At 52.7% G+C, this 26,971-nt stretch overlaps 11 protein-coding genes across 11 annotated transcripts; 5 read left to right on the forward strand and 6 right to left on the reverse strand.

The window, feature by feature from the left end:
- Nucleotides 1-837: 837 nt before the first annotated feature.
- Nucleotides 838-2,755, forward strand: QC763_117050 (uncharacterized protein; the record flags this gene model as incomplete). Its single annotated transcript, XM_062908282.1, has 3 exons — nucleotides 838-1,302; nucleotides 1,361-2,374; nucleotides 2,473-2,755. The coding sequence occupies 3 exons, from the start codon at nucleotides 838-840 to the stop codon at nucleotides 2,629-2,631; spliced, it is 1,638 nt and encodes a 545-aa protein (XP_062771360.1). The 3' UTR covers nucleotides 2,632-2,755.
- Nucleotides 2,751-4,830, reverse strand: QC763_117060 (uncharacterized protein). Its single transcript, XM_062908283.1, has 2 exons — nucleotides 3,759-4,830; nucleotides 2,751-3,705 (listed from the first exon to the last, which is right to left on the reverse strand). Exons 1-2 carry the CDS (start codon nucleotides 4,069-4,071, stop codon nucleotides 2,975-2,977), a joined length of 1,044 nt encoding a protein of 347 aa, XP_062771361.1. The 5' UTR covers nucleotides 4,072-4,830; the 3' UTR covers nucleotides 2,751-2,974.
- Nucleotides 4,831-5,395: 565 nt separating this feature from the next.
- QC763_0020200 (uncharacterized protein) lies at nucleotides 5,396-7,036 on the forward strand (the record flags this gene model as incomplete). Its single annotated transcript, XM_062905391.1, has 2 exons — nucleotides 5,396-6,336; nucleotides 6,693-7,036. The coding sequence occupies exons 1-2, from the start codon at nucleotides 6,282-6,284 to the stop codon at nucleotides 7,034-7,036; spliced, it is 399 nt and encodes a 132-aa protein (XP_062771362.1). The 5' UTR covers nucleotides 5,396-6,281.
- Nucleotides 5,447-7,171, reverse strand: QC763_117065 (uncharacterized protein). The gene is made up of 2 exons (XM_062908284.1): nucleotides 5,912-7,171; nucleotides 5,447-5,847 (listed from the first exon to the last, which is right to left on the reverse strand). The coding sequence occupies exons 1-2, from the start codon at nucleotides 6,073-6,075 to the stop codon at nucleotides 5,616-5,618; spliced, it is 396 nt and encodes a 131-aa protein (XP_062771363.1). The 5' UTR covers nucleotides 6,076-7,171; the 3' UTR covers nucleotides 5,447-5,615.
- Nucleotides 7,172-8,524: 1,353 nt separating this feature from the next.
- Nucleotides 8,525-10,832, forward strand: QC763_117070 (uncharacterized protein; the record flags this gene model as incomplete). Its single annotated transcript, XM_062908285.1, has 3 exons — nucleotides 8,525-8,745; nucleotides 8,803-9,657; nucleotides 9,707-10,832. 3 exons carry the CDS (start codon nucleotides 8,525-8,527, stop codon nucleotides 10,491-10,493), a joined length of 1,863 nt encoding a protein of 620 aa, XP_062771364.1. The 3' UTR covers nucleotides 10,494-10,832.
- Nucleotides 10,833-11,668: 836 nt separating this feature from the next.
- Nucleotides 11,669-13,212, reverse strand: QC763_117075 (uncharacterized protein). Its single transcript, XM_062908286.1, has 3 exons — nucleotides 12,719-13,212; nucleotides 12,131-12,653; nucleotides 11,669-12,063 (listed from the first exon to the last, which is right to left on the reverse strand). Exons 1-3 carry the CDS (start codon nucleotides 12,779-12,781, stop codon nucleotides 11,945-11,947), a joined length of 705 nt encoding a protein of 234 aa, XP_062771365.1. The 5' UTR covers nucleotides 12,782-13,212; the 3' UTR covers nucleotides 11,669-11,944.
- A 674-nt stretch (nucleotides 13,213-13,886) lies between these two features.
- Nucleotides 13,887-15,035, forward strand: QC763_117080 (uncharacterized protein; the record flags this gene model as incomplete). Its single annotated transcript, XM_062908287.1, has 2 exons — nucleotides 13,887-14,435; nucleotides 14,584-15,035. Exons 1-2 carry the CDS (start codon nucleotides 14,258-14,260, stop codon nucleotides 15,033-15,035), a joined length of 630 nt encoding a protein of 209 aa, XP_062771366.1. The 5' UTR covers nucleotides 13,887-14,257.
- QC763_117085 (uncharacterized protein) lies at nucleotides 14,296-15,575 on the reverse strand (the record flags this gene model as incomplete). The annotated part of the gene is made up of 3 exons (XM_062908288.1): nucleotides 14,296-14,958; nucleotides 15,044-15,378; nucleotides 15,462-15,575. The coding sequence occupies 2 exons, from the start codon at nucleotides 15,573-15,575 to the stop codon at nucleotides 15,145-15,147; spliced, it is 348 nt and encodes a 115-aa protein (XP_062771367.1). The 3' UTR covers nucleotides 14,296-14,958; nucleotides 15,044-15,144.
- A 1,093-nt stretch (nucleotides 15,576-16,668) lies between these two features.
- QC763_117090 (uncharacterized protein) lies at nucleotides 16,669-21,158 on the reverse strand (the record flags this gene model as incomplete). Its single annotated transcript, XM_062908289.1, has 2 exons — nucleotides 16,669-20,435; nucleotides 20,507-21,158. The coding sequence occupies 2 exons, from the start codon at nucleotides 21,156-21,158 to the stop codon at nucleotides 16,669-16,671; spliced, it is 4,419 nt and encodes a 1,472-aa protein (XP_062771368.1).
- A 1,386-nt stretch (nucleotides 21,159-22,544) lies between these two features.
- On the reverse strand, nucleotides 22,545-23,465 carry ADE1 (Bifunctional purine biosynthetic protein ade1; the record flags this gene model as incomplete). Its single annotated transcript, XM_062908290.1, has 1 exon — nucleotides 22,545-23,465. One exon carries the CDS (start codon nucleotides 23,463-23,465, stop codon nucleotides 22,545-22,547), a length of 921 nt encoding a protein of 306 aa, XP_062771369.1.
- A 1,920-nt stretch (nucleotides 23,466-25,385) lies between these two features.
- Nucleotides 25,386-26,909, forward strand: QC763_117110 (uncharacterized protein; the record flags this gene model as incomplete). Its single annotated transcript, XM_062908291.1, has 1 exon — nucleotides 25,386-26,909. The coding sequence occupies one exon, from the start codon at nucleotides 25,386-25,388 to the stop codon at nucleotides 26,907-26,909; it is 1,524 nt and encodes a 507-aa protein (XP_062771370.1).
- Nucleotides 26,910-26,971: the final 62 nt, after the last annotated feature.

A 26,971-nucleotide genomic window follows, 5' to 3' on the forward strand; every position in this document is an offset into this window, starting at 1 on the left:
TCACGGACTGCAATCCTCTCTCATTTTTCCCCCATCCGACAAAAGAAGCATATCAAAGATACTGATCTTTGTACTTGCAAGGAGACCCCTGTCATCCCTTTTCACACACCACACACAAACACACACACCATCACGAAGCTCAACCGCAGATATATCGACCGATCGACTGCCTTCTGGCCTTCTGCCCTTGTTCTCCAAGCCGGACGTGATCACTTATTAGCATTGCTATTTTTATTCCTTTTTTTCGCTGACGTTCATAACTGGAGTTTTTGTATCTCGGTGTAACCACATTAATGAGACAATCCCATGCCATTTCTGCATAGTACGTTTACCAGCGAGACGGCCCCGGGTCGCCTTGTCCCACGTGGGAACCTTTCTGTCGGATCCTGGCTTATAGAGATTTATAGGAATTCTTGACTCCAGGTTTCACCTCGTGGTGGCTCATCGTTGAATTTTGATACTTGCGGGTATGTGACCTTTTCTTTTGTTGCTGGCGTCTGTAGGCCAACATGGATACACGCATACATCTTGGGACGTGATCACTTTTGGCTGCTTATCGACTGGGGGCCATATGATCGAGATGCGGCTTATGGTTGACAGTTTAAGAGCGAGCTACTCATCATCCTTCCGCCATTATCTCCCTTTGGATACTCATCTGATCTCACCCCCGAGCAGAAATCGCACTGGTTGGACTCAACTAACGGATCCCCCCTAATAGGACGGTTCAACTGGCAGAATTCAGTTCGGTATCCCCGGTTTTTTCGGAGGACATAAGTTGTCATTGTGTAATTCAGTTTTGCCTCTATCGACAAAGAACCACACTTGAAATCGCCCAACATGGCCAAACTCAAGCTCAGTTCCATCTTCAGCCCCAGCAGCTCCAACAATGCTGCCTCGACAACAGAGGGAGAGCCCAAAGACCTCAAAAAGTCCAACCGCCGCTCTTTTTCGGCCCTCTCTGCTTCCCTCCTCGGTACCAAGGACACGGAGACGAACGGTACTAGCGCTGCTACCTCGTCCAAGTCTGCTACCCCATCCGTGGCCCCGGGTCCGGCGGCGCCGGCCACAACGTCAGAGATGGTCGCCCTGGCCCAAAAGATCACCAGGGAGACGGAGAAGCTCGAGGCCTACATGAAGGAGCATGACCTCCCCATGCCGAGCTTTGACGCCAGTGCCCCGGCAGATTTCCCCAAGCTGCCAGATGAATTTGCCCAGAGCAGGAAGGCGATTATCTCGGCGACGAAGGAGCTGGGGCTGTTGGCTCATGGGCCGAGGGAGAGTGTGAGATGGGGGATTTGGGAGGTGTGTTTTTTTATTCTTCGCTCCCACCACCACCTCACAATACTGACTTGTGCTCCAGTTCCTTGACACGCTCGCCCTTGCCGCCATCAACCACTATGGCATCGGCAAGCTCGTTCCCCTCGACGCACCCATCTCCCTCGCCGACCTCCAGGCCAAAACCACGCTCGACCCCATCAACCTCGCCCGTTTGATCCGTCTCGCCATCACCAACAAGATCTTTTACGAGCCCACCCCCGGCTTCATCGCCCACACGGCCGCCTCCAGGGTCCTGGCAGAGGACTCTGACCTCCAGGCCTGGGTTGGCTTCAACGGGGAGGACATCCTCCCCGCCTCCGCCCACGTCCTCCAAGCCCTGCAAACCCACCCCGAGGCCACCTCCCTCACCCGGACCGGGTTCCAGTTTGCCTTCAACACCGTCGACAAAGAACCCATGTTTGTCACCTTTGGCAAGGACCCCGACAGAGCCAAGCGCATGGGGAAAGCGATGGTGTCGCTGACGGGCGGGGAGGGCTACGAGCCGTTTTGGTTCGTCGACGTGGAAAGGGGCGGGTATGACTTCGGTGAGATCGACGCGAGGGGGGGAACGTTGGTCGACGTGGGCGGCAGCCACGGCTTCATGTGCGTCGCCCTGGCGGAGAGGTGGAAGAAAATGAAGTTTGTCGTGCAGGACCTGCAAAAGACGATCGACAGCGCGCCGAAGCCGATCTCGTCCGACGCTCAGGTCGCCGAGCGGATCACGCTGCTGCCTCACGATTTCTTTACCGAGCAGGTGACCAAGGAGGCGGACGTCTACTTCTTCCGCTGGATCCTCCACAATTACTCGACCCCCTACGCGCTCCAGATCCTCCGCAACCTCGTCCCCGCCCTCAAGCCGGGCGCCCGCATCATTATTAATGATCACTGCCTGTTTGAGGGGTCGGGGCAGGAAGACCCCTGGGACGAAAAGGTCATGCGCCGCATGGATGTCGTGATGCTCAGTCTGCTCAACGCGCAGGAGCGTACCGAGTCCGAGTTCAGAGAGTTGTTCGCCAAGGCCGGGGAGGGGAATCAAAAGGGGGAGTTTGTTTTCAAGGTAATGTTTTTTTTTTTTTTTTTTTTTTTTTTTTCTCAACAATACGTCTCTTTTTGCTTATGGTGAATGTTAGCTGACAGAGTTGGGGGGGGAAATAGGGCGTCAAAAGACCAGAGGGCTGCAGAATGAGTATCATCGAGGCGGTCTGGCAGCTCAGGGAGGAGACTCCTATTGTTGCGGCTGTCGAGGAGGTCAAGGAAGGGGAGGAGACCCCTGCTGCTGTTGAAGAGCCCAAGACTGAGGAGAAGGCTGAGTGAAAGGATGCTTTCAAGATTTGCTGAGCACGTTACTGTTTCATATGGGCCCATTTGTTTAGCGTGCAACAAGCATCATTCATAGTTACATAATTCATAGTTTGAATCATCCAAAAATGTTCTCTCCAGTTTCGTGATTGCTAAAATGAGCGTAGATTTGCCATTGCCACAAGCATGCTCTCATGATCTGTCGTCCACGACGATCGAGACATGCATCCTATACATCGCTTGCTCCATCAACTTTAAGCAACTATCTGTGCCAGAAATAAGAAAAGACATGACTGAAACGGTATATAGTACAACGATTATCCATACCTTCCATCATCCCCCCTCCCCCCGCAGCCTATCAGTGAACGAGCTTGATGCCCATGCCCCCAACATCAGCACCGATATTCTCCCCCTTACTGCAGCATGGACCCCCAAGACGCTTCTCTCCACGCCCCCGAGCTTGTGGTGTTGTTGTCGGTGCAGCAGCAAAATCCGTTGTCGAGGTTGTTGTGCCATCCACTGGGGGCTCATCCTGGTGTTTTATTGGCGCGGACTGTTCCTCCTCAATCGGTAGTTCCGGACCGTCAGCATGACACCCTTTATGATTGCAGCACGTCTTTCCCGTCATTGTCTGCGGCTGCTGGCGCACAGGCTCCGATGAAGGTCTTTGTCTCTGCTCGGAAGATTGCTTCCCCTTCCCAGCACCGACTGGCCGTGGAGGCGGGGGCGTGCTCGTGCCACGAACAGGACGTGGGCTGGCAGGGAGTCCAGGACGTGTAACGATCAACCGAGGCACCGTCAGTCCTGCATTTCCTGGGGGGCTTCCGTTCACTCCATGACCACTGTTTTCTGTGGCCAAGTTGGTTACTGGAGCCCTCGTGCCGTTGAGAAGCTTGCTGACTGCCCGGTCGAGGATGAGGTGGTGAAGCGCAAAGATGTGAGTCGTGATGGTGTTGTCATTGCGCTCGGCCTGGGCTTTGTGGTGTTCGAATTTGTGTTTGTCTATAAGCTCCCACCTCAGTTTTCTCCACATGCGAGTTTCGCCGTCATCGTCAAGGCCGGCAAGGGAGCATCTTTGAAGGATCTTTTCTGTGTCGAAATCAGTATGCTGTTCATGTTAAGAGACAAACGATTCGTCATACCACAATGCTCAATATCAGCCAGGGCCTTTTGTATGATGAGGTCAATCCGCTGCTTGCTCTCAGGCTGAGACGATAGCAGGTGGTTGTGTTGCTCCCAGAGCCCCCTAAGCTCTCCCAAATGGTTGGAGTAAGAGTTCACGGTGGCGATACACCGTTGCAAGTCCGACTGTTCCAGCTCCGCCGAGGTCTCAGACGGAGACAACAGGGACCTACTCTTCGTCTTCACATGGCGATGGACGCTGGACACCAGCCGGCGCAACTTTCCAGTGTTGCGGGCAGGTTGATTCGCGGACGACGACGGCGGCAGCTCCATTGTCTGACGAGAAATCCAAAAAGGGGATGGTCCCAAATTTTGTGTCGTCCACTGAAGATCTGAAAGTTGGTGTGATCAAGGAGGCATGACGGCAAGAAAAAAAAAGTTCCCACGTGTGTGAGACGGGAGAAGGTAAGGTAAACAGAGACAGGATTGGAAACAACCAAGACACGAGGCCTTAGCCCGTGCCGAATAGTGTTTTATGGCGAGATTTTTTTCCCACTCATGACGCACTGGAGATCTGTGGGACGGTCGGGTACGAGTCGGCCGTCGTGAAAAGGGGGGGAATGGTTCGAGTATGCAACTTGTTTTCGTCGGACCGGTTGCCGTAATACCGTCCATATAAAGCTGTCTCTTTTCACTGGACTTGTGCTGGCGCGCGGCATGACCGACAACAAACAAGACCCTCGAGCGAGTTCGGAAAGGGTGGATGGGGGGAGGGAGCGGGCGGTTGACAGCAAGCATCCGAAACAGTGAGGGGAGCATATCATGTCGTGCGACGACATAGATGGATTTGTTGAGTGTTTAATACTCTTAGTTTCTTAGAGGAAGAAATATGCCTTATTAAAGGAAAAGGGTAACGTCGCAGAACGATCCGCGCAGTTCTGTAGTGGCAAAAACGACATTCGACTGAGTCTTAGGATCTTGGTATGGTTCAAGTTGAAAGCGATGTGTTTTTCCGTGTCCAACGGAAATGAAACCTCAAGGTCCCGTTTTGTGCAAGGTCAAATTGCCAGCAGGAGTTGGCGGCTGTCAAAACTAGGACCATAGAGCAGATGAAGACGGGAGGCTCGACTGACGTGGCCGTGGGTAATGAGGTCATGCCTTTCAATCAGGTGGATTGTTTGTGTGCCACGATTTGTGCTAAATAATGATTCTCATAGCTGTTGACGGGCACCTGTTTGCTCAGTCAAGATGTTGAGTACGCGTTACTAAAATGCACTTGGGACTCGAGAATAACAGGCTGGTTCAAGGGTGTCAAGCCATCAACTTCAAGCAAATTATTTGGACTTCTCGTCAGTTCTGACCAGTATTTGTGACATCAGGGTGTGTGTACCTCAGGGGCAAGTGGGACTTCCCCAATGTAAACAAACAGCCAACATCGAGCTGCTCCCTCCACATTGCTCCCACGGTATATGTACCAGTTCCTCGCACCTTTCATCACCGAACGAGACTCCCAACTCGGCTCTTGCCAAATGACTTAGCAGTATTGAGAGTCGCGGCACGGACTTGGGTAAGGACCAAGGAGGACCAAAGAGGACCAAAGAGTACCAAGGGGCGTCCGTTCGAGTCAAAGTAAAACCTGTGGTTTTCGTAGCCGAGTACCTCCCATTAGGGACTGCGCTGCTTGGTGAGCTTTTTGCACTTTCTACTACCTTTGTAGGTACGATTCCAACTACGGCTTTTCTTCTTCGATTGCTTTTATTTTGTAATAAAGGTCATCATAGATTGCCTTCTGCTTCTTTTTCTTTTAATCTTCCTCCTTTACTCGTACCGCCTGCGGACAGTGAATTGTCCGACGAGAGTTCGCCATCTTGCCCAATCTATTGGATAGACCAATTGGCCGACTTGCCGCCACAGGTCACTGTTCCCTGTCCGCCAACACGCAAAACACCATCGAGAGTCGCCTGATACTTTGAGATCGCCAACTTGACAATCTCAGCCGCATCCTGGTTGCCAAAGATAATCTCGTTGCCATCGCCATTGACCCGAACTTGGAGGTGGCAGCTAGCAGATGCAGCAAGCTGCACCTGACCGTCAGAGGCCTTGTAAGTACTGTTTCGGCGTTAGCTGGACCGTTGTCAAGGTGGTGTCTGGGGCTGGGAGGACTTTCATGGACCATTCTTGGCTCTCGCCGGTGGCTTGGATGGCGTAGCAGTCCATCTCGGCGGGTGAGTTCCAGAGAGTCTCTCTCACATCGGCTGTGTAGCTCTGGCAGTTCTTGATGGCTTCGGCGACGGTGAAGAGACCGATGAAGGTGATGGCAAATTTGGCGAGCTGCATGATAGCGGTTGGTGAGAGTTAGAATGCGAGGAACAAGCTGAATTGAGATTGACTGATGGTGAAAGCTGGATACTGACAGCCAGATGTTCAGAACTGCTGGTGAGGGAGGTATAAGTACCACCAGCATCAAAAAGCAAGCGGCATCTCGAACCCACCTTCTCCTCCTGTTGATGGAGTTATGGCCATCGGCGGTTTGATGAACCGCTATGTATCCATATCGGTCGACAGACAAGGTTATAATTCATCACCGGTTTGACGGCGGTAAATAAACATGACGAATTCCTCGGTCTCTTGATGTTTTCGGCCGACACACAAAGAGATGTTCTTCTCCACACGCCAGCTGATAGTTGAGAACTGGCGGAAACCATGACATCAATGATGCTCGAGGTCTTCTGAAGTCAAGAGGCTTCGGGCCTGAGAGAGAGCGCGTTTTCTCGCGGCTCAAGCTCAAGTCGCAGCCAAACAGTTAGCTGGCCGCAGTTGCCATAGAGGAGTGGTCGACGGAGAACCTGGAGGAGTAGGAACGATTGTCCTGTCGCTCGTTCCTGCTCCAGCGGTTCATTTTGTCTTTGAAAACTTAATCTCACGCCGTTAATTGCTTCCAGAAACTTCCTTAGTATCTGTCCAAGAACCACCTGTCGAGTTCCAGATCGAAAGCGCAAAACACGACGACACACCTTCCCCTCTTAAATCAGACATCCGCCTGATCTTCGAGACACCAACTCCTACCTCGATCGTTCTGATGAAGCTGAACTGCCGACGTGCCACCGTGTCCCCAGCCCAGGGACCCGTTGTCTCTGGTCTTGACACCGATTCCGCCCCCGCACCTCGCTGCGAGCAATCTATTCGTTATCTCCCGGGGATGACAAAGAGTCTTCTGGCGCAATGCAATACGCATGTCTTGGTGCGGGAGGAGGCAAAAGGAAGACCGATGGCCGCCACCGTGGGAGACAACATATAGATATCAGAGACAGCATCACCCTCCTATCACCATCCCAGGCATTGGATCGCGCCGTTTCATAACACAGCATCAGATCCTGCTGCACCCACAGATGCCGCAATCCACCAGTACCTTCCCCCAAGGCCAACCGTCGGCAACGGCACTGCAACGCGCATGGTTCTATCTGTGTCACCACGCGGGAAGACCGGACGGACGCGGTCCCATATCCAGAATCCTCCCGCAGTTTCCCTAAACCAGAAGGGGACACCTGAGACCAGATCACCTCAGATAGATACGAGTGATCATACTGGTCATACATGACACAAAGTCAGATGAGCATACGGAAGTGAGGCCATCGAGATTTCCCTCGCCCTGTTTCACCTGATTCCACCAGCTCTCGAAGAACAAGAAGAGCAAGGCATAGTCCCCAAGATGTGGTGAATCAGGCCTTTCTGATGGAGTTCAGCCACGCGCCCTGTACCCCGAAACCATCACTTCCTAGTGACTCTCATATGCAGCTGCCCTCTCAGCGTTCTGGTTTGCGTATGGTATCCTGGTCCAGAAAGAGCATCTTGTATGCGCGTGACACTTGGCACAACCAACCCGTCATTGCTCACTGTATCATTGTCACACCCTAGAGAAACATGCGGTCTCGGCAGAGTCAGACTCAAATCCGAGGAGTTCACTCCTCAAGGGGAGATTCTAGTCGGTCTTGCCCGGGATGCTGTTGCTCAAGTGGCACCATGTAGGCAGCACAGGGCTTGAAAGCACGTCAAAAAACGGCCTCAAGCCATCCGCAGTTGTTTCCGGCATTGTTGCTGTCGCGGGCGAGAGTGAGAAGCGAGACACGGCAAGTCAAGGCGGATATTCTCGATGTCTCTTGATCGCTGCAACAAGTACAAACCTGTCTCATATCTCCGCTCGCAAAAGCCTGGCCCCGGCGGCCCGGTCTGATCAAGTGGTCAGACAAGTCATCAGCCAAGTGGTCCAGAGCGCACGTTAAGGACGAGGAAGCTCTTAGGGTAACCAGGAGGAGTATCGAGGTATTTGGGAGGCCGATCCTCTCTTTCCCAGGTGGGTTTTCTCTGCAACCAAGCAGTTTCCGTCTTGAGCTGTTGCTTCAGACTCCATCTTGACTAAGAGGGAGGGCAAGTACGACTGCCCCAGTGAACCGAACCAGGAGACCGGGTCCTGTCATCCGCTTGGCTCCATTACATTGAAGCAGACTTGAACTACCAGTCCAACCAACTTTGTACTCCTGGCTTTTCATTTCTGCGTTTGCGCAACGGCCTTACTGTTGCCGAGGTCTTTTGTTTTTGGGTATCTCGAAGTTTTGGGGAAAAACAAGACATTATACTGGCTCGCCTGGACCGTTTACGGGACGGTGAGGCCACGACGACAGCACCAACAACAAACACCAACACCGCATAGGCGTCTTTTTTGGTCGAGTCATTGTCACCAACACCAGCAAAGTCGCCTTTCCGTAGTCCAAGATCACGAAGGACACCAATGACAACAACAACAACACCGCCGCCAACAATGACACTCTCTTACCCCAACCCATCCCTGTCCTCGATGGATGGCGAGGACCACCCCCGGGCATCACCCGCTTCGATATCCTCCTCGATGACAGTAACCAACACCGCCGAACAACTAGAATTTGAAGAGGAGAAGCTATCAGAGCCACCTTCAAAGAGACCAGTCATGCGTCAGGTCCTCTTAACTCTCGTGTATGTTTCCCCATCTTCAACCCCTTGCCATTTCCACTTCCTCTAAACCCGCCTCAGAATCTGCCTAGGCCTAATGTTCTCCTGCCTCGACACCTCAATCGTCTCAACCTCTCTCTACAGAATAGCAGGCGATTTCCAAAACACGCGAGACATCTCATGGATCATCCTCTCGTATCTCCTGACGTACATGTCCTTTGCCGTGGGGTTCTCCAAGCTATCCGACATTTACGGCCGCAAAGCAATTATGCTGGCGGCATGGCTGTTGTTTACTCTCGGGTCGATCTGGTGCGGTTGGGCGGGTTCAATGACGCAGTTGATTGCGGGGAGGGCGGTTCAGGGAGTGGGAGGGTCAGGGCTGTACTCGCTGGCGCAGGTTTGTCTTGTTGAGCAAGGACCGGCGAGGCCGGAGGTGGTGGGGGGGTTGGTGGGGATCACGTTGAGCGTGAGTTTTGTGCTTGGGCCGGTGATGGGAGGGGGGATAAGTGATGGGTGGTGGTGGAGGGGGGTTTTTTGGGTCAATATACCGGTTGGGGTCTTGGCCATGGTGGGAATCTTGACTCTGTGGCCGTGGGAGAGGATGGCGTTTGGGAGGAGGGAGGCGGAGTATCAACACCAGGGGGCCAAGATGGGGGGGTTCTGGCACAAGATCGCCAGGGTGGACTTTATTGGGAACACGCTGTTGGCGCTGGCGTCGATATTGCTAGTGTTTGCGCTGCAGGAGGCGGGGAGGTATGTCTGGCGGTGGGATAGCCCGGTCATAATATGGTCGTTGGCTATTTCGGTGGTGAGTTTTGTGTTGTTCGGAGTGTGGGAGTGGTATTTGTATCGAGGGGGAGAAAGCGGGAAGGTGAGGATTGAGGGGATATTTCCGGTTGGGTTGGTCAAGGGGAGGGTTTATGCTTGTGTTTTGGTGTAAGTTTGTCTTTTTCTCCCTGTCTGAACTTGGTACTGATGTGAACAGCAACACGTTACTATCCGGGTTCGTCTACATCGCCCTCGTGATTAACATCCCCGAGAGGCTTCAGGTTGCATATTTTGACTCTCCGCTCTGGGCGGGGGTTCATTTGCTGCCTATGCTTGGATGTTGCGCCTTTGGAAGTTTTCTTGGGGGGTTGGTTTCCAAGAAAAGGGACCTCACCTCTCATACATTAATCATCGGCAGTTTAATCCAAGTTCTTGGACTGGGACTAACAGTCGGGTTTGACTCCCGCGCTGGAAACAAACTTCCCCTAGGGCAATTATTGGGGTTTACGGCTGTGTATGGACTAGGAGTTGGCCTGTCTTTTGCCAGCGCCACCATCATCGCTGCTGTGGAAGCAGGAAGCGAGGATTTGGCTGCTGCGCAGGGGGCCGTGGCGCAGGCGAGGGTGTTTGGAGGCGCGCTGGGGTTGGCGGTAGGGGGGATATTGATGAATCAACGCCTTAAGGGGGAGTTGAGCGGGGTGCTGAAGGGGAAGGGGTTGGAGGAGGTGCATAAGAGTTTGTATGGGATTTTGAGGCTGGGGGTCGATGATAGGAACAGGGTGGTGGAGGTTTATGTGGGCGGTTTTGGGAAGATAATGTGGGTGTTTTTGGGGGTGGCGGTTGTATCAGCTGTTGTTGCTTGTGGGACTTGGAGAGGGAAGGGAGGAGAGAAGACGGTGGTGGAGGTTATGGAAGGGCATCAGGTTGGCAGGGGAGGTGGTGGGAGGAAAGAGAGGGAGATGGAATTGGAGAGTGCGAGCAGTGTCAAAAGGTTGATGGGGTGATTCTGGGGGGGAGGTTTCTTGATGTTGAAGAGGTTTTTTTGGGAAATACCCTGTCTTTTGTTTGTTGAGGGGGGTTGACTGGGTGAAGCGAGATGTTTTGTTTACGTTCAACAGGCGTTTTCATTTAGCGGTGTGGGGTTGTTAGTTGGTATAGGTGTTTGAACCTTTTATGTATATCACCACGTTTTTGGAGGGGTTATATCTTTCTTTTTCTGTTGGGGGGTCATCTTTCTATTCTTTGGGGGTAGGTTAACTTTAGGTTTGGCTTTTTTGGACGTTTTATTCTTCTGACAGAGTTTTGTTGAAGTTGGGGGAGAGAGCTTTTGTTTATTAACGGGTATGTTAGTGGATATGATATTAAGTTGTGTCATTGTCATGTCAGATTACCTTGCGAGTCAGGGCTCTAAATGCTGCTGCTGTTCTTGTTGTTGTTGTTGCTGTTGCCTGGGGTGATGCCCCTTTTTTGTATTCTCAAGATCTGCGGTTACGTGAGTTTTCTTGACTGGTCTGTAGATAGTCGTAGGCGGGGGTACTAGATCAGGGTGACTGAGAGAGCAACAAAATCCAGAGAATGATGAGGGTGAACGGCTGTGGGAAGTTTTCCAACAATGAAAAAGAGGAGGTGTTGAGACATGTGGGAGCATGTTGTGCAACGTTGTCAGCCGGGCACTCTACTCACGTTTCTCCATCAAGTGAGTGGGTGTGTGTGTGTGAGAGAGAGAGACGCTTGTTGTTCGACCATGACTGGTGATGTCTCATATCGAGATGAAGTGAAGGTGAATCTGATGGGTGGGATCTGCGTGGTGGAAAGCTGCCTCTGTGTGTGTGTGTGTGTGTGTGTGTGTGTGTGTGTGTGTGTGTGTGTGTGTGTGTGTGTGTGTGTGTGTGTGTGTGTGTGTTTTGCGTTGTGTGTATTGTGCTGTGCGACGCCGCACCTCTTGGTCTATCTGTTTACCACTTGTTGAGTAGGTAGCTGACTCGTGGACCAAAGAATCAAAAAAGGGGAGGGTGACAGAGAGGTGGGCAACCCCCCGAAACCACCTTGACTACCTTTCCCAATATACCTACAGTTCAGAACCTGGTTGGGTATCCAACAGTGCACAATTTAGCCCCGTGTCGTGTGTCAACTACATATGTGATAGACAGTAGCTGTGTTCATATGTTGTACCTGACAGAGTGAGTGAGCGGTGCTCAGTGTATCAGCCGTTACAACCCCTCGGATTGGACAGAGTCATGTAGGTAGTTCTTGTTCTTGCGTTGTTTTTTGGCTATTTACAAACATTTTGTAGGCCCTGCCTCGCTAAGGTATTTCCGCTGTCTTTTTCCTGCTACCAAGTCCCCTAAAAATGCAACGCCAAGGTAGTGATATGTTGTTCAGCACATGATGGGTATTTGTATTGCTAACCATTGCCTCATGTCTCACCTCGACATCGATTCCTTTCCTCCAGCTGCTAGGGGGACAGGAGAAAGTTCGGTTCATCACTATAATTAAGGTGATGGCCATCCTGGATAACTTCCCAGATCACCCTGGTCTCTTCTCCCGCGGATTTGTAGACCATGGGGATACACTCTATTGAAAATTGTGATTAGGTGCTGTAAAGTGCGGGAGGTGGGCAAAAGAGAGGGGACAGACTGACCAAGTTCGTGAATAATGCCGCGGTGAACATGGCGATAGATCCTGGGCTTCAAACTATGCTGATACCCAGGATCGAAGGAGAGAACAACTGACGGGGAGTATACCAGTGGCGGACGATAGGGTTGCACTGGGGGCGCTTGTCCTGCAGACGCTGCTGGACAATTTGATGGAGGGTGATATTGAGGTACCACTAGAGCTTGTTGGCCCGTAGCTACCGTCGTCTGTACTGTGTATCCTTCTGGGATCGGTTGTCGATTTGTGTGTCCGTATTGCGATACGTGAACAGGCTGCCATGGAGGTGGAGGTTCCCGGGGGGACTGTTGCGGCGGTTTTGGTGCCCTAGGTGCCAAAGGAATGGGTTGCTCCAAGCGTCCCATTGTTGCGGCACTATCTGGGTAATCGTGTCCCTCTGGTGACTTTGGGGGAGTATCTCTCATATCAACATCTTGGCTTTGTGACGTGCGTCCCGTCGCATCAGGCATAGGTTCGTTATACTGCTGTTGTGGTGGCGCGGCCAATGGTGGCTTTTGGTATCAAAATGGTTTCCAGTTAGTGACTACGCCGGTCAAACAATGTCGAGTCAACACACCTCGGTGGGCTCTAAAGGCTTTGATGGATAGACATCGTTGGGGTCCATCTTGCCGTCGAGCATTTTGGTGTAAACAGATAGTATAGATGTGTGGTCAAGCGAGAGTCAATATCCGTCTTCGTTTGGTTGCTCGGAACGGCGTGCAAACGGACGAACCAGGCAGAACAGATTGCGATTAGGGCTGGCAATTCGCATCTCTGTGGTTTCTGGGGAAGAAAGCTTAACTTATCGACGCCCGTCTCCGATGCAGGAGCGGTCGTCCAGGTTGTGCAGTCCTGCCAGAAAGACGACGTTGCCTGGCACGTCGTGATGGCTGATAAAAGAGAGTCGGTGGTTTGTGGCGTCCAAGGGGATTTAAAGAAGTCACTGGACAGACCTCTCAGGTTGTTGTTTGACGCTTGAAGATAGCATTGAGACTTGCAATACAGTTTAATCGGTTGAGAGTCCTAAGTTGTCTGGCCGCCCAATAGAAGCACTCGTCTGTTACATCTTGCTCAACGGTCTGTTCCATCCCTTGACAGCCGTCAAAGTTGGAAGATGAAGTCGCTAGCTCATCACCTACAGGAGCGCCATCCCACGCCATGCCCGTCACAGACCAATTCCGATCCCTAAATGCGTGACGAGGTTAGTACCAGATCTTACAGGTCACATCTATGACGGGCGATAAAACAAGTTCTCCAAAGTAAAATTCTAGAGAGTTAACATTAGAAAAAAGGCCATATCTACCACCTTAACACCTACCTAAGCCACAATTAGGCACTCACAGATAAGTCACCTGCTAAAGCTAAGTAAGCCCACTACCTACCAAGGCTAATATATTACTTACAAATAACTTTAATTTATTGACATTACTGCGGTATACTACATTACGTATAGTATTATTTCTACTGTATTTTTTATAGTTGTAAATAATATTTATATATAATTTTATATATAAAAAATATTTTACAAGTAAAAAAATTAAAGTATATAATAAAAATAGACGAGTAATTATGCTTATAAGATATTAGTAGTGTATACATGATATAGTAGTTAAATTTACGAAAGTGCAGTTGAAGAGCTATTATCTCTACTTATATAATGGCGGGTAGGTAGTAAGTGTACTGTAAAATTGGAAATCAACTCTCTGGATTTTTATCTTGGAGAACTTGCCTTATCGTCCGCTATACACATCCATCCCATCCGGTGTCTTACACCTACAACCCGAGTAGATCTGGCTGGTCTGGCTTCAGACAGACCGTGATCAAGACACCTACCTTGTTGTATTGAGAACCACCTCAATTGAGAACTCCAAAATAATCATGAAGCATCAAACTAACAGGGCAATTCATAGTGTGACCATCAAATTAACGGAGGGGGGGCAAGGTCTACGCCGCAACATGATGTCCAATTTTCTTGGCATCAACCAACACCCAACAGCTCCAACCTCCAACATTATCGCGTGGTCCATCGTCGACAAACAGATTAAAACCGCCCGAGTTTCTCTCGGGTTCTTGCATTGGGACATCTCCAACTAGACATCATCGCTCTAGTCAAACAATGGCTCCGTTTTCCCTCCCCGCCGACGCGGCCTTCCCCGCCGGCAAAGCCGCCATCCTCCCCGCACCTCTCCCAACCCCGTCTCACGGCGCCGGCGGCAGCTTCTCAATCGCGTGCTCAACCCGCATCAACGCGCCCCCGTCAAAATGTCTTGATATCGTCCGCAGCCCGGCAGACTGTATGTCTCAAATTATTCACCTTTTACAACACTCGACTGTGACGTCATGTTCTTCATTGCGAACCATCTCTTGTATTTCATGATCACAGCTTGCCTCACCTCACCGTTTATTTCACTTATTCTCAATCACGTACTAACGTCTCCCCAGACCCCTCCTGGAACCCCTTCTGCCGCCTCGTCGAAATCGACTCTCAACCCCCTTCCACCACCTCCTCCCCAGACCAATTCCACCTCGGCACAGTCTTCACCTTCGATGTGCACTTCAACACCTCACCCGACTCCAAGCCATCCACCAAGTCTCAGGAGCGCGTCTCAATTTTGGAGGACATCGTCGACCCCACCAGCAAGAAGGTAATCGGGCACAGGATCGGCTGGATCCAGATCGGTCCGCAGCCCGACTGGATGCTCAAGTGTGAGAGAATCCAGGAGTTTATCGAAGTTGAGGGGCCAGATGGGAAAGTGACGACAGAGTACAGAAACTGGGAGACGTTTTACGGGCTTTTGGCGGTTGTGGTCAAGTTGGCTGCGGGAGAGGGGGTCAGGAAGGGGTTTGAGGGGTGGATGGGGGGGTTGAAGAGGAAGGCGGAAGGGGGGAACTGAAAGAGCACCTTTGAGCCAGGGGCAGGGCAAGGTCAGGCCAAAGTATTCACAGTCGACTAGATAAACTTTAGCATTCTCATCTTCAGCTCGACACCTCTGCCCCGATCAACTAGTTCACCATCAACGCCGGCGTCCCCTCAAAGTACACCACCAAAGGCGGCTCCTCCACCCCCAACCCAGCCCCGGCCTTCTTCAACGCCGCATGCGTGGGGCACTCGTTGTCATAATAATTCATATCATCCAAACTGGCAAACTTCATGTTTGCCACAACGGTATACCCCTTCGATCTCTGATCCGGATTCGCGGTGCCGGCGCAGGCGTAGAGGATGTACGGCTTGCCGTCCTGTTCCCACATATATCATCAATCAGCCTCTCAACCAAACCCCTTTCAGACTTTCCCGGGGCCGGGGGAAGAAAGGAAAAAACCTTCTTCTGCTCCTCAGCAAGCTTGTTGTACATCTCCACCAACTTCTTCTGGTTCGCCGGATCGGGGACCTTGAACATGGTCGTCCGGAAGATCTGCTGGCCTCTTGAACCCATTGTTGTTGTTGTTGTTATTGTTGTTGGCGTAGTGGCTGTCACTGCAGTGAAAATTTTCCTCTCGAAAAACCCCCTGTTTTTCCTGTGAGCTGCTCCAAGGGTGGAATTGATCCTCTGTTGAGTTGTGCTTCGTACTGGGTTATTATACTCTTTGTTGACCCCTATTCCGGCCTCCGCCCCCTTCCCCTCCGGCACCCACACCAAACCCGGCGGCTCGTCGTACTACAGGAACGCCGCCGAAAGAGCTGCCCGATTCATGACAGGGTGGAAGCGGCGGTGGTGGCCGACAGCTCCCTCCTCCATGGACCAACAAGGTTTTCACCACCCCCCGCATTTTCCCCCGATGTCGAATCATTCCAGCCTGTCGTGTCAAGGTGTCGTCGTGTAACCGCCAAACAACCCACTAGCTCCAGACACCAAAACTGGTGATCAGAAAAGTTTCCAGGGAATAAAAGAAGACCGGTCTACGCCTCCGGATTTCCCCCATCTTCGACGTCCGCCCGCTGTCGAAAGTTGTCTGCCTCATGGCCAATGTCTCAGTTGACTGGTGGCTCCAAGGGCGGCCGCAGTCAAGACTAGCTGACACCAAAAAAAAAAAAAAAAAAAAAAAAAAAAAAAAAGGAAGTGGAGGTCAGACAGTCCCATTCACTGCATGAGTCAGATAACAAGTCAAAAATAAAGTCCTGATATCATCATTATTATTCATCACCAACAACCAACAGCCAATCACCAACCCCAACATCAACTATCACGACTAAACACACACAACAAACAACAACAGCAAATAGATATCTCAGCAACACACGACCCCCCAGACACCACCATCAACAACAACAACCAAAATAAAAGACTTTAATTCACTGTTAAATATTCACCAACCAGTCCCAATCCCCATCCACACACCAAAAACTCCCCTTCCATGGATTGATAATAATGCCCCATTTATAAAAAAAAAGAAGTCATGCTCCCCAGTGCCAAAAAAAGTCGCGCCTGTTCTCTGCTAAATGCTAGAAATACCCCCATGTTCCCCCGGCTCCCCATAAATAAGAGCAGTGAAGAAAGAAAGAAAGAACAAAAGAAAGAAACAACAACATCATGTAACCTCCTCCCCATTCTCCTTCTTCTCCACCCCATTCCCATTCACCTGCGCAACAACAACCCTCATCTTCTCCAACAACTCGGGCATCCTGTACGGCTTCACCAAAACATCATCACACCCCGCCTCCTTCGCCTCCAAAATCTGCTCCATCCGCGCATTCGCACTCACAGCAATGATCGGTATCCTCCCCCCCTTGATCATCCCCTTCCGTTCCAGCTCCCGAATATGCCTCGTGCACGTCAGGCCATCCTGCACAGGCATCTCGATGTCCATCAGGATGACCGACAGGGAAAACTTCTTCTCTCTGCTGCTGCTCTCCCCCTCATCACTGCCCGAAAAAACAAACCGATCCGTCTTCCTCAACTTGTCCAGGCACTCCACCCCGTGATTGGCCACATCGACATTGAAACCCATGTTCACCAACCCTCGACGAGTAATAAGCTGATTGATCAGGTTATCCTCCACGACCAGAATCCCGCTGATCGTTGGCGGAGGGGTAGACAGGCTGTTGGTTGACGGAATAAAAGTAGTCGACAACCCTGACGGAAACAACGGCGGGGTGCTGACCTCGCTCCCTGTAGATGGGGTCATCGGACCAGGCCTCGAAACACTCCCCCCCGGAGTGATGACCGTCGATTCACTCGGCGAGCCCCCATTCGCCGCCCGTCTACTGGCCGAGTTGCCGATGCCGTTCACCTTACCACTCAGCTTAAGAGCAGACATCTTGCTTGCCGCCAGCGCCGCCGCCTCGGCTTCTTGTCTCGCTTCCTCGCTGGGGATGGAAGCCTCGATGTAAAAGACAAACGTGCTGCCCACCCCCGGCTGGCTGGCAACACCTATCGCCCCGTTTTGAAGCTCCGTCAGCCGGCGGCTGATAAACAGCCCCAAACCTGACCCGCCGTACTTGACGTGGGTGCGACTGGAGGCTTGGACAAAGCGCTTGAAGAGGCTCTTCTTCTCCTCATCGGTAAGACCTTGTCCCGTGTCCTTGACCTCGAACATGACAAACACTGGTTTCCCGCGGGTGCGGGGAGCAGGATTGGACGGGTCATGTCCAAAGTAGTCCTCCTCCGACCGAGGGATAAACTGAACCTTACTAGAGCTCGCCGCCTCCGTCGGTCGGGTAAGACTGGCGCTGATGGCCACCGACACATTTCTCGTCGGTCCTGTCTTAGTGAACTTGAGAGCATTGGTAAGAAGATTGATGAGAACCTGCTTCAGCCTTGACGGATCAAAGTCCAGATACTTGATCCCGAGATCGCGGTAAGACTGGTCGACCACCATGCTCAGATTGATATCCACCCTGCGAGCCTCAATCTCAAACATTTTGAGCGCTTCTTGAACCATGAGAATCGGGTTGACCGTGATGGGCGTGATGGCAAGCAATTTCGAGTCGAGCTTCGACATGGTAAGAATATCGTCCACAATCCTCTTCTGATGCTGGGCACATCCGACAATGGTCTCGGCACTATCGATGCTGCTCTCGATGAGGCCAATCACATCTGTGCTGCAGTCCTCACTAATGTCTGTGTTCAGCGACAGCCCATCGCGAGACTCGGGTCTCGGAAGAGCCGCACAGGCTGCAGAGCCGCAAGGTGGGTTGCTGACCAGTTCCTGGACCCTCGCAAGCGTGGCGATGATGGCATCTGCGCAGTGGACGATCGCGCTTAGCGGATTCCGCATCTCGTGTGAAGTCATATCGATAAAGTTTTCCTGCTGTCGCTTCGACTCAATCGCCTCCTCCTTTCTCTTCTTCTCCATGTCAAGCTGCCACTTCTGCAATGAAACATCGCTCAGACAGCCCGTGAAGCTTTGGATCTGCCCCTCTGTCGTCCGCACCGGCATCAAAGTAGCCTGCACCCAACGGTTCGGCACGATGACCTTGTGGCCAGCCCCGTCGTCGGCCGTCCACGCCGTCTTCAAGCGAACCTCCACATTCTGCACCTTGTCCTGCCTCACCATCGTCTCAATCTTCTCGGTAATCTGCAGGTGATCCTCCTCACACACACAATCCTTCCAGGGCCGAAGCTCGACCTCAGACGGGTCAACCTTCTCGAGCCCGCACATCTCAAAGAAGACATTATTGGCCCCTAGTAGCTTCCCCTCCAGATCCATGTCATAAAGCCCAACCGTTGCAAACTCGGCCATCCTCTTCAAGTTCTCCGCCTGCTGAGCCCGTCTGACCGCCTCCTCAGCAGCCCTCTTGTGCGCAGTAACGTCCGTAAGGCAGGTCAATACCCTCAGAATGCTCCCATCCACCGCCCTCTCCGCCCTCGCGGCAGCAAGAACATGCCTCTCCTTCAAATCCTCCACCGACGACAGATCCAGCCCCGCCTTCTCAAAACTCGGCGACGTCCTCGTCAGCGGCGCCTCCAAATTGGCCTGCTGCTTCACCCTAAACTCAAACTCGACGTTGTTCACCGACTTGAGCCTGTCATACTGCGACACAAGCATCTGTCTGTCCTCCTCCACAATGCACGCCAAGAACCCAGAGCTCTTCACCGGACCCGTCCCAGGATACCCTGTAATCTTATACCAGGCATCATTGGCAAAAGTGATGTTTCCCTCCGGATCTCCAAAGCACATGCCCACCGGCACGAACTCAGCCACGGCTTCAAACATTTGAATCGACTCGTTTGCTTCCTTGGTCTGAACCGCAAGTTTCTCCTTGAGCATAGCCTGATCATACGCAGCTTGCTCAGCAGCGTTGCGGCCCCGTCTCGCTTCCTCCTCCAACAACACAATCGATGCCAGAGATGTCGCGAGCTTCTGGTTCAGTAACGAAATGTACTGCCTGTAATCGTTGTCGTACGGGCGCCGGGGATTCAGCCCCAGAAAGAGAAGGCCCATGACATTCTCCTTCTTGGTAGGTCGGACCGGACAGATGACGGCCGCTCGGCAGGGGTCGTCGTTGAATCCCCTCCACTGCAGACCCTCCAGCAGATGTGTTGGCAGACTCTCATCATGCGTCTGTAACAAGAGCGGGTGGGGTGCCTTGAGCGCTTCTCTGAAGGCTGCCGCAAGTCCGTCATCACTCATGCGCAAGCTGATCGTGTGCGGAGCAATAGGATGCTCCTCGGGCACACCCAATGCCCCTTCCAACCGGCAAAGTTTGGAAGGTCCCAGGCTAGGAGAAGGGGGGACAGAAGAAGCTTCGGGGTCTTCGTCAACACTGTAGAGAATCGCCAGCGGAATGTCGTACTGAGGGTCAACCGCCTTGAGCTGCTCGATCGTCTTCTCCCAATAACTCTTGACGTCCCTCGCTGTGATCAAAACCTCGCCCAAATCAATCAGCATCTTCATCCGCCGTTCCCACAACCTCATACTCGTCGTCTCGGCCACGGCATGCATGAATCCCAAATACTCATTGTTTTCAACAACGGGGATAAGCGACCACTTGAGATACGTCTCCTCTTGCCAGTTCGGACCGCCCTCCACCTCGGCCTCGCGCTCAATAAAGAACCTCCACTCGTCTTCCACAACGCCCTTTTGCTTAAGGCTAAAGCTCCGCATCGTATCCTTGAGCATCTTTCCTGCCTCGTGCCAAGCGTCATCCACAGACATTCCCAGCATTTCCGGGTGCCGGGAACCGCACAGTTTGCTATAGGCTTCGTTATAAATCATAGTGTACTCCGGACCCCAATACAGTGCTATTGGCCGACTGTCGACGAGGATTTGGTTGAAGGTCTGCTCCAGTCTCGAAGACCAGCTCTTCTGAGGCCCAAGTGGGGTTGCGGCCCAGTTCACACTGTCGATTACATCTCCGAAAAACGGCTCCTCTGGAATTGCACGTCAGCCTATGTTCTGTATCAAAACAAAAAAGAACTTTTACCTGGGTCGATATCGGGCAGAATCCATCCTGGGTCTGAGGCGGACCGTTCCAGAGACAAAGACTGAACGGTTTCAGCGCGCAAAGCCAGCCGGTCTTTTGTAGTAGTCTGAACCACGGCAGATGTAGATTTAGTCCGGTTATCCAGCGCATGTACCGGTCGAGCCGGTGAGACCGGTGCGGAGGGGGGTCTTTCCGATGCTATCTCAATAATAGTATCCGTCTCCGCAAATTCAACAGGCGGCCTCGTGCGCCGAGGCGTCGGTTCCGCAATGCTTTTGTCTGGCCCAGGGCCAGGGGTCATCGACTCGACTCGTATTGTGGGCGGTACGGGCCTGGAGGGTGGTTTCGCCTGCTCGTTTGCGCCCACTACCACCATCTCTTCATTTACTACTGCTCTCGTCCAGTACGTGTCGGAGTAAGAAAGTGACGGTCCGGCGGTCGTTGCCGTCGAGCCGCCCGAGATCCATTCCCATAGAGGGGCATTGTCTTCCTTTGCGGCTGTTACAAGCTCGAGGAGGCCCGGGTGTTCCCCAAAGGCCGGGTTTGTGTAGACGACAGTGGGCGGGTGAGGGATGAGGGCGACAATGAACGAAGGTCTCGGGTCGGCCTCTAGCAGATCGATAATGCTCGTCTCCAAGAAAGAGGAGCGCATGGCTGTGTTCTCAAGGTCGGAAGTGGTGTGTAAGTGGCGGGTGGGATGCGGGTAAAGAGAATCAGCTTTCGCGATGGAACGAGAAAAATGGACGGCCGTATGGGCGGATTGGCAGGGCGCAATGCATTATCTGTTGCTGACGTATGGTGTTGTTTTCCAATGCGACACGCGAGTGTAGAGGTTGGGGGAAGTCGCAACCAGAGATCAGGAAATCGAGGTTGACGTGCAACCCGAATCGAGTTTGCCAGGTGACCAACAGTGTGCGGCAAGGCGGGGGTTAGCTCAGCTGCTGTTGGTTAGGAGAGGGGAACAAAAGAGCGTTGAGCAGTTCAGAAGAAAGGCCTTCTTTCCATCCTTACACCAGTGTCCGTCTTTTCGGGCCGGCCTGGCTTGTTGACGAGAAATGTGAGGTGTGCTGAAGCAACAATCGTGGGGAGGTGGGATGTGGAGGACCGGTTTCCGTCGATCTTTGTTTCCAGACCGCGGCCGGTCGACATGGGACCTGGAACCGACGCTGAGTGGGCGCCTGGTTCGCCCGCCCCTCCGTCCGCCGCACATCTTCAGTGGGTGTTCAGCAGCGTAATCCGCTAACGTCTCCTTTGGGAGTGGTGGCACTTGGCAATATCACCAGACATTGCAGAATTTGTGGTCAGCATGCATCCAAAAATCCCGTCATTCCCAGAATTTTGCGGTTGACTAATGCCAGCAGCACTGGGTTACCAGGTCGACCCACCGAACTTTGTAGTGGAGATGCAACCGCTCCGTCTTTGTCAGGACCCCTAACGGGCAAGACTTTGACAACACAGGCATTCCCATTCATCAGTATCCAACCAGGTGAAGCACCCGGCGCCGTCCTAGAATGTCGGCATCATTGGGGGGAAAACAGCCTCCTCCACCACGCTACACCCGACAGCGGGCAGCATTACCCGTCCCCATGGTGCTTGCCTGCAGAGGGCCAATGAGGGGTTCTACACACCACACTATTTTTATTCTGTGACATGCCCATCTCGATACGATAGGCCAACCCGACAATCCCATGCATGTCACTGTTAAATCTGCATCTTTGGGCCCCAATTGACAGCAATCACAGCGGGACCTTTCCGGCCCGGTCTGTCGAGCCATGTGTGAAGAGATGTGAACGAAGACAGCAAGGGTTCAGAGGAGGACACTTGTTAAATGGGGATCACCACTTCTGAAGACGCCCGGTGGCTTAATCGCATCTTCTTTCCTACATCAACTGCAAGCTGGTAGATGCCCCCGAGTTACCTGGTTGCCCTGGTCCAGCAATCAATGCTTGATTAAATAGGTAAGAGAGATAATGATGCTGCCCCTCATTCTCGGTGCATCTTTTTTTCTCACCACCCCGCAGCTGACCACGATGACGCCTTACCCCTGAAGAGCCTCTTGCAATGTCTTGCCAGTCAGACGTTTGAAAGCATCCAAATACCTCTCGCTGGTGGACTGAGCAATATCAGCAGGCATCTCAACACCATCCTTGCCCTTGAGCCCCTCCTTGGTCAACCAATTTCTCAAAAACTGCTTGTCGAAGCTGTCCTGGTCCCGGCCAACCTCATATTCATCCGCAGGCCAGAAGCGCGAGCTGTCGGGGGTGAGAACCTCGTCAATGAGGACAATCTCATCTGTCTCCTCGTCCAGACCAAACTCAAACTTGGTGTCGGCAATGATGATCCCCCGCTCAGCCGCATAGGCCGCACCGGCCTTGTAGACCTTCAACGCCAGAGCCTCGATGCGTGCAGCGTACTTCTCTCCAACGATCTTGGCCGCCTGCTCGGGGGTGATGTTCTCGTCATGCTGGCCCAGCTCGGCCTTGGTGCTTGGGGTGTAGATGGGCTCCAGGAAGGGGGAGCATTGCTGGAGGCCGGCAGGCACGGCCAGTCCGTGTACCGTGCCCGACTTCTTGTACTCGTTCCACGCGCTTCCCGTGATGTAGCCACGCACAATAGCCTCGACAGGGAATACCTTGAGCTTGCGAACCTGCATGCTGCGGCCGCGCACCAGCTCCTTGTCGGCATCGCCGAGGTTGGCAGGAGGGTCCAGGGTGATGAAGTGAGTCTTGAGATCCGGGATCCGCTCCTGGAGTACCTTGAACCAGTGGGCCGAGATGTTGGTGAGAACAGCGCCCTTGAGGGGCACCCCGTTGGCCATGATGACGTCGTAGGCTGAGATGCGGTCCGTTGTTACGAACAACAGCGTCTTATCGTCGACATTGTAAAGATCCCGCACCTTGCCGCTGGCAAGCTTGGCCAGGGAGCTGAGCTCAATGTTTGTCACCACTGGGATCGACATGCTGTACTGTGTGATGTTGTCTGATGACTGCTGCTGTGGTGGTGACTCGAACCCTGTTTTTTCAATGTAGTGTAAAGTTGCGAGTGAGCAAGTCAGTAACTTCTTTGCCCAATCAGACCAGCGAAAATGTGTGTGTGTTATGCCCCAATCCGATGTTCGGTGCGGTGTTTTTTCTGATTAACCGGGCCCGGTCTTAGAGCAGAGGTGGTGGAAGGTGGGGCCGAGCCGGCACCTCCCGCACGCACATATCGGATCACTACCGGTGCTGGCCAATCTGTAGTCTTCATGTCTGATGATCCGGTATCTGTTCTTCTGATGCTACTCTTGAGTCTTTGGATTTCTCGATGAAACCTTCGTCGTGGATCTACCTTTCCCTTGACATGTGACTTTGTAGTAGCACCTGCAATTAGCTTTGCGCTTTGCTCAGGCCGACGGTTACCGAGACTGACTTACATGCGGAAAGACTACCCTGCGTACTCCACAAACTTCACGTGATATCTGGTAAATTATATGTACAGTAGAGACACAGAATTATCCCTTACGTCAAGACACAAGTAAAATGGATGACAAGCCCCCAAGAACTGCATCGCTCGGTTTTGCCCTCAGGTGAGCGGATTTCGGCAGACATATGTTGGCCGAGAGTTGGGCCAAGTTGCTGGGCCTGAGCTGGGCAACTTGGCGACGTCAAGCAAGACGGTGAAAGGAGCAATCGACCGGAAACTCCCACAAAATAGTCGAGGTGAAGACGGACATCGGGAAATTTGAATTGCAACAGCCTGGATTCTTCTAGCGCCGTCAGTGCCGAACACCCGAGTGACGGAATATCTCAACGGCACTCGTCGTTCCCCCAAATGGACGACAGCCCTCCCTCAGCTTGCTCAAGAAAGGCATCGTCAAATTGTCAGATATGCATGTTCTGCGCGGTGCGTCCAACACCGCCCCTAACATTCGCTAATTTGTCGGTATTTGCTGCTTTCGCATGCGGCTCCCACCACCCTACTACTCCGTATTGACAGGGTATCTCAAACTGAAAAGTAATTGTAGTGACCGTTGAATGAGAAGACCCACCTGTCCGAGATATCATGGGACGCCCAGCAAGCCTCCCAAGATCCCAAGAGCCGCTTGGGCTTGGCATCTCGTACATTTTCCACGAGTGAACCGGGAGCGCAAACGCGAGATCAGGTCTTGTTGGGCACAGATTTGCGACAATGCGGAATCCTCTCGGGAAGAGGCGTTAGAGCTTGTCGGATGGCCGCGGTGCCCAAGATTGCCCAGGCCGTGAACCAGAGGAGCGCCCATGGCATTCCCCAAACGAGCACCTGCGACAGTGCTGATCGGTCTCGGCGCCAAGGACAAATACAGCGTGGATTGGTCTTTGCGTGAACGAGGGGTCCTGCCCAGAACAACGCCCAGACCAGTCCAAGACTTGGGACGCCGCGCAACGCCAAGGGCTGAGAGGGAATCAAGGACATTTAAAATGGCGACGGAACCCCAAGGGCGAGAAGCATCACCGGTTCCGTCCAGTGTTGCTTCAAGCTCGTGTATCTGTTTTGGTTCCTCACTGGTATGTTTCTCCCCCGTCTTTCCACGCTGGATTCCGACATTGTCGATGCTCCCCAGACTGCCATTTCCTCTTGACGTGACTGACATACGATAGAAACACCTCCGAGCCAAGCGCATATATCGCCCATTGCCAGCGGCGCGAAGTCTCGGCGATATCTCCGACATGCCTTGACGTTCATCGAGCTCCCCTTTCCAGCCAAACCGCCTCGAGGCCTCCATTCGATCTTCTTCTCAGTCCCAGCCGTCTGGACGGCCTGGATTGCAACACGAAAGCTTTCAGCAACTGGCTCAGGGGTCGAGCCCCTGAACGACTTCCCCCTACGATCAGGCCGAATTCGAGCCTAGAAGCCACCCGAAATGCAATTGGTTGCTGCTTCCGTGTTGGCTCTGGCATCGGGAGTTTTCGCGCAAAATGTCGTCCAGTTCAATGTCTCGAGAGGCGTGCCAGGAGTGCACTTGGGTTCCATACCCGTGCTGGGCAAAAGGGCCGCCACCCATTCGGAACGGCTGATCAACTTCATGGCAGGCGGAGGGTACTATGCGCGCGTCAGTCTTGGGACACCACCGCAGGTCATTACCATGCTGCTGGACACGGGCAGCAGCGACGCTTGGGTCCTGAGCCACAAAGCCGACCTCTGCATTGATGACGATCTCCAACAAGAGACTCAGTTAATATGCGTCGACACGTTCAACCCCAGCAAATCCTCCACCCACAAGGTGATCGACCCCCGAGGCTTTCAAATCAAGTATCTTGACGGCGGCATAGCCTCCGGGGGCTGGATGCAAGACGATTTTACCATTGGTGGCACGACGATCAAATCCCTCCAGCTAGCCTATGTGACCAAAGCCAAACGCAACACAGGAATCCTTGGGTTAGGTTTCGCCGCCAGCGAGAAAGCTGCAACCATATACCCCAACATCATCGACCAGCTCGCCAACCAGAACCTCATCTCGTCCAAAGTTTTCTCCCTCTACCTCAACGATCGCCGCACCGACGCGGGCTCCATCCTCTTTGGTGGTATCGATACGGACAAGTTCATCGGCCCTCTCCAAATCATCCCCTTACTGGCCACAAACGGGACGTACACCTCCTTCGAGATCGACTTCTCCTCGTTAGCAGTCACCCTCCCCAACTCCACCACTCTCGACATGAAAACCTCCATGCTCAACCACGCCGCCCCAGCAGTCCTCGACTCGGGCACCACACTCTCATACCTCCCGGACGACATGGTCGATATCCTCATCGGAAACCTGGACACGTTTTTCGACCCAGAACTAGACATGCTCCTCATCAACTGCGCCTACCTCACCTCTTCCTCCCCTTCCCTCTCCTTCCAATTCTACTTTCTCAACTCCACAGCCTCAATCCGCGTCCCGGTGTGGGAAATGGTCCTCGACGTTTTGTCGCCATCTTACGTCCCCCCAGATAACGCCCCCTTCAAAAACGCCTGCCTATTCGGTATCCAATCCACCGAAATCTTTGAGACGACTGGCACGGTCAAGCAACCCAACTTCACCCTCCTAGGCGACACTTTCCTCCGATCAGCATACGTGGTTTTTGACCTGGGGAATTACGAAGTGGGCATGGGGCAGGCGAACTTGAATTCGAGCAGCTCGAGGATCATTGAGCTGAAGGAAGGGGAAGGCAAGAATGCCACGGAGACGGAGACTGCGACGAAAACAAAGGGGTTGCCCGAGGTGACGGGGGTGTTGGCGCAGCAGACTACTTTTACACCTACTACGGGGCCGGTCATGACGTTGGTTACTACCAAGAATAATGCCGCCGTCAAACTTGGGATGACGGGAGTGGGAGAAATGATGGGGGTTGTGGGAATCACGAGTTTGATGGCGGTTTTGGGGGGAGTGTTTATGGCACTTTGAAAGATTTGATATATATATATATATATATATCATTCAAGAGGCGGGCTTGCTTGATTTTGTAC

The sequence above is a fragment of the Podospora pseudopauciseta genome, chromosome 1 (genome assembly GCF_035222475.1).
Source record: "Podospora pseudopauciseta strain CBS 411.78 chromosome 1, whole genome shotgun sequence".
NCBI classification, from domain to species: Eukaryota; Fungi; Ascomycota; class Sordariomycetes; order Sordariales; family Podosporaceae; genus Podospora; species Podospora pseudopauciseta.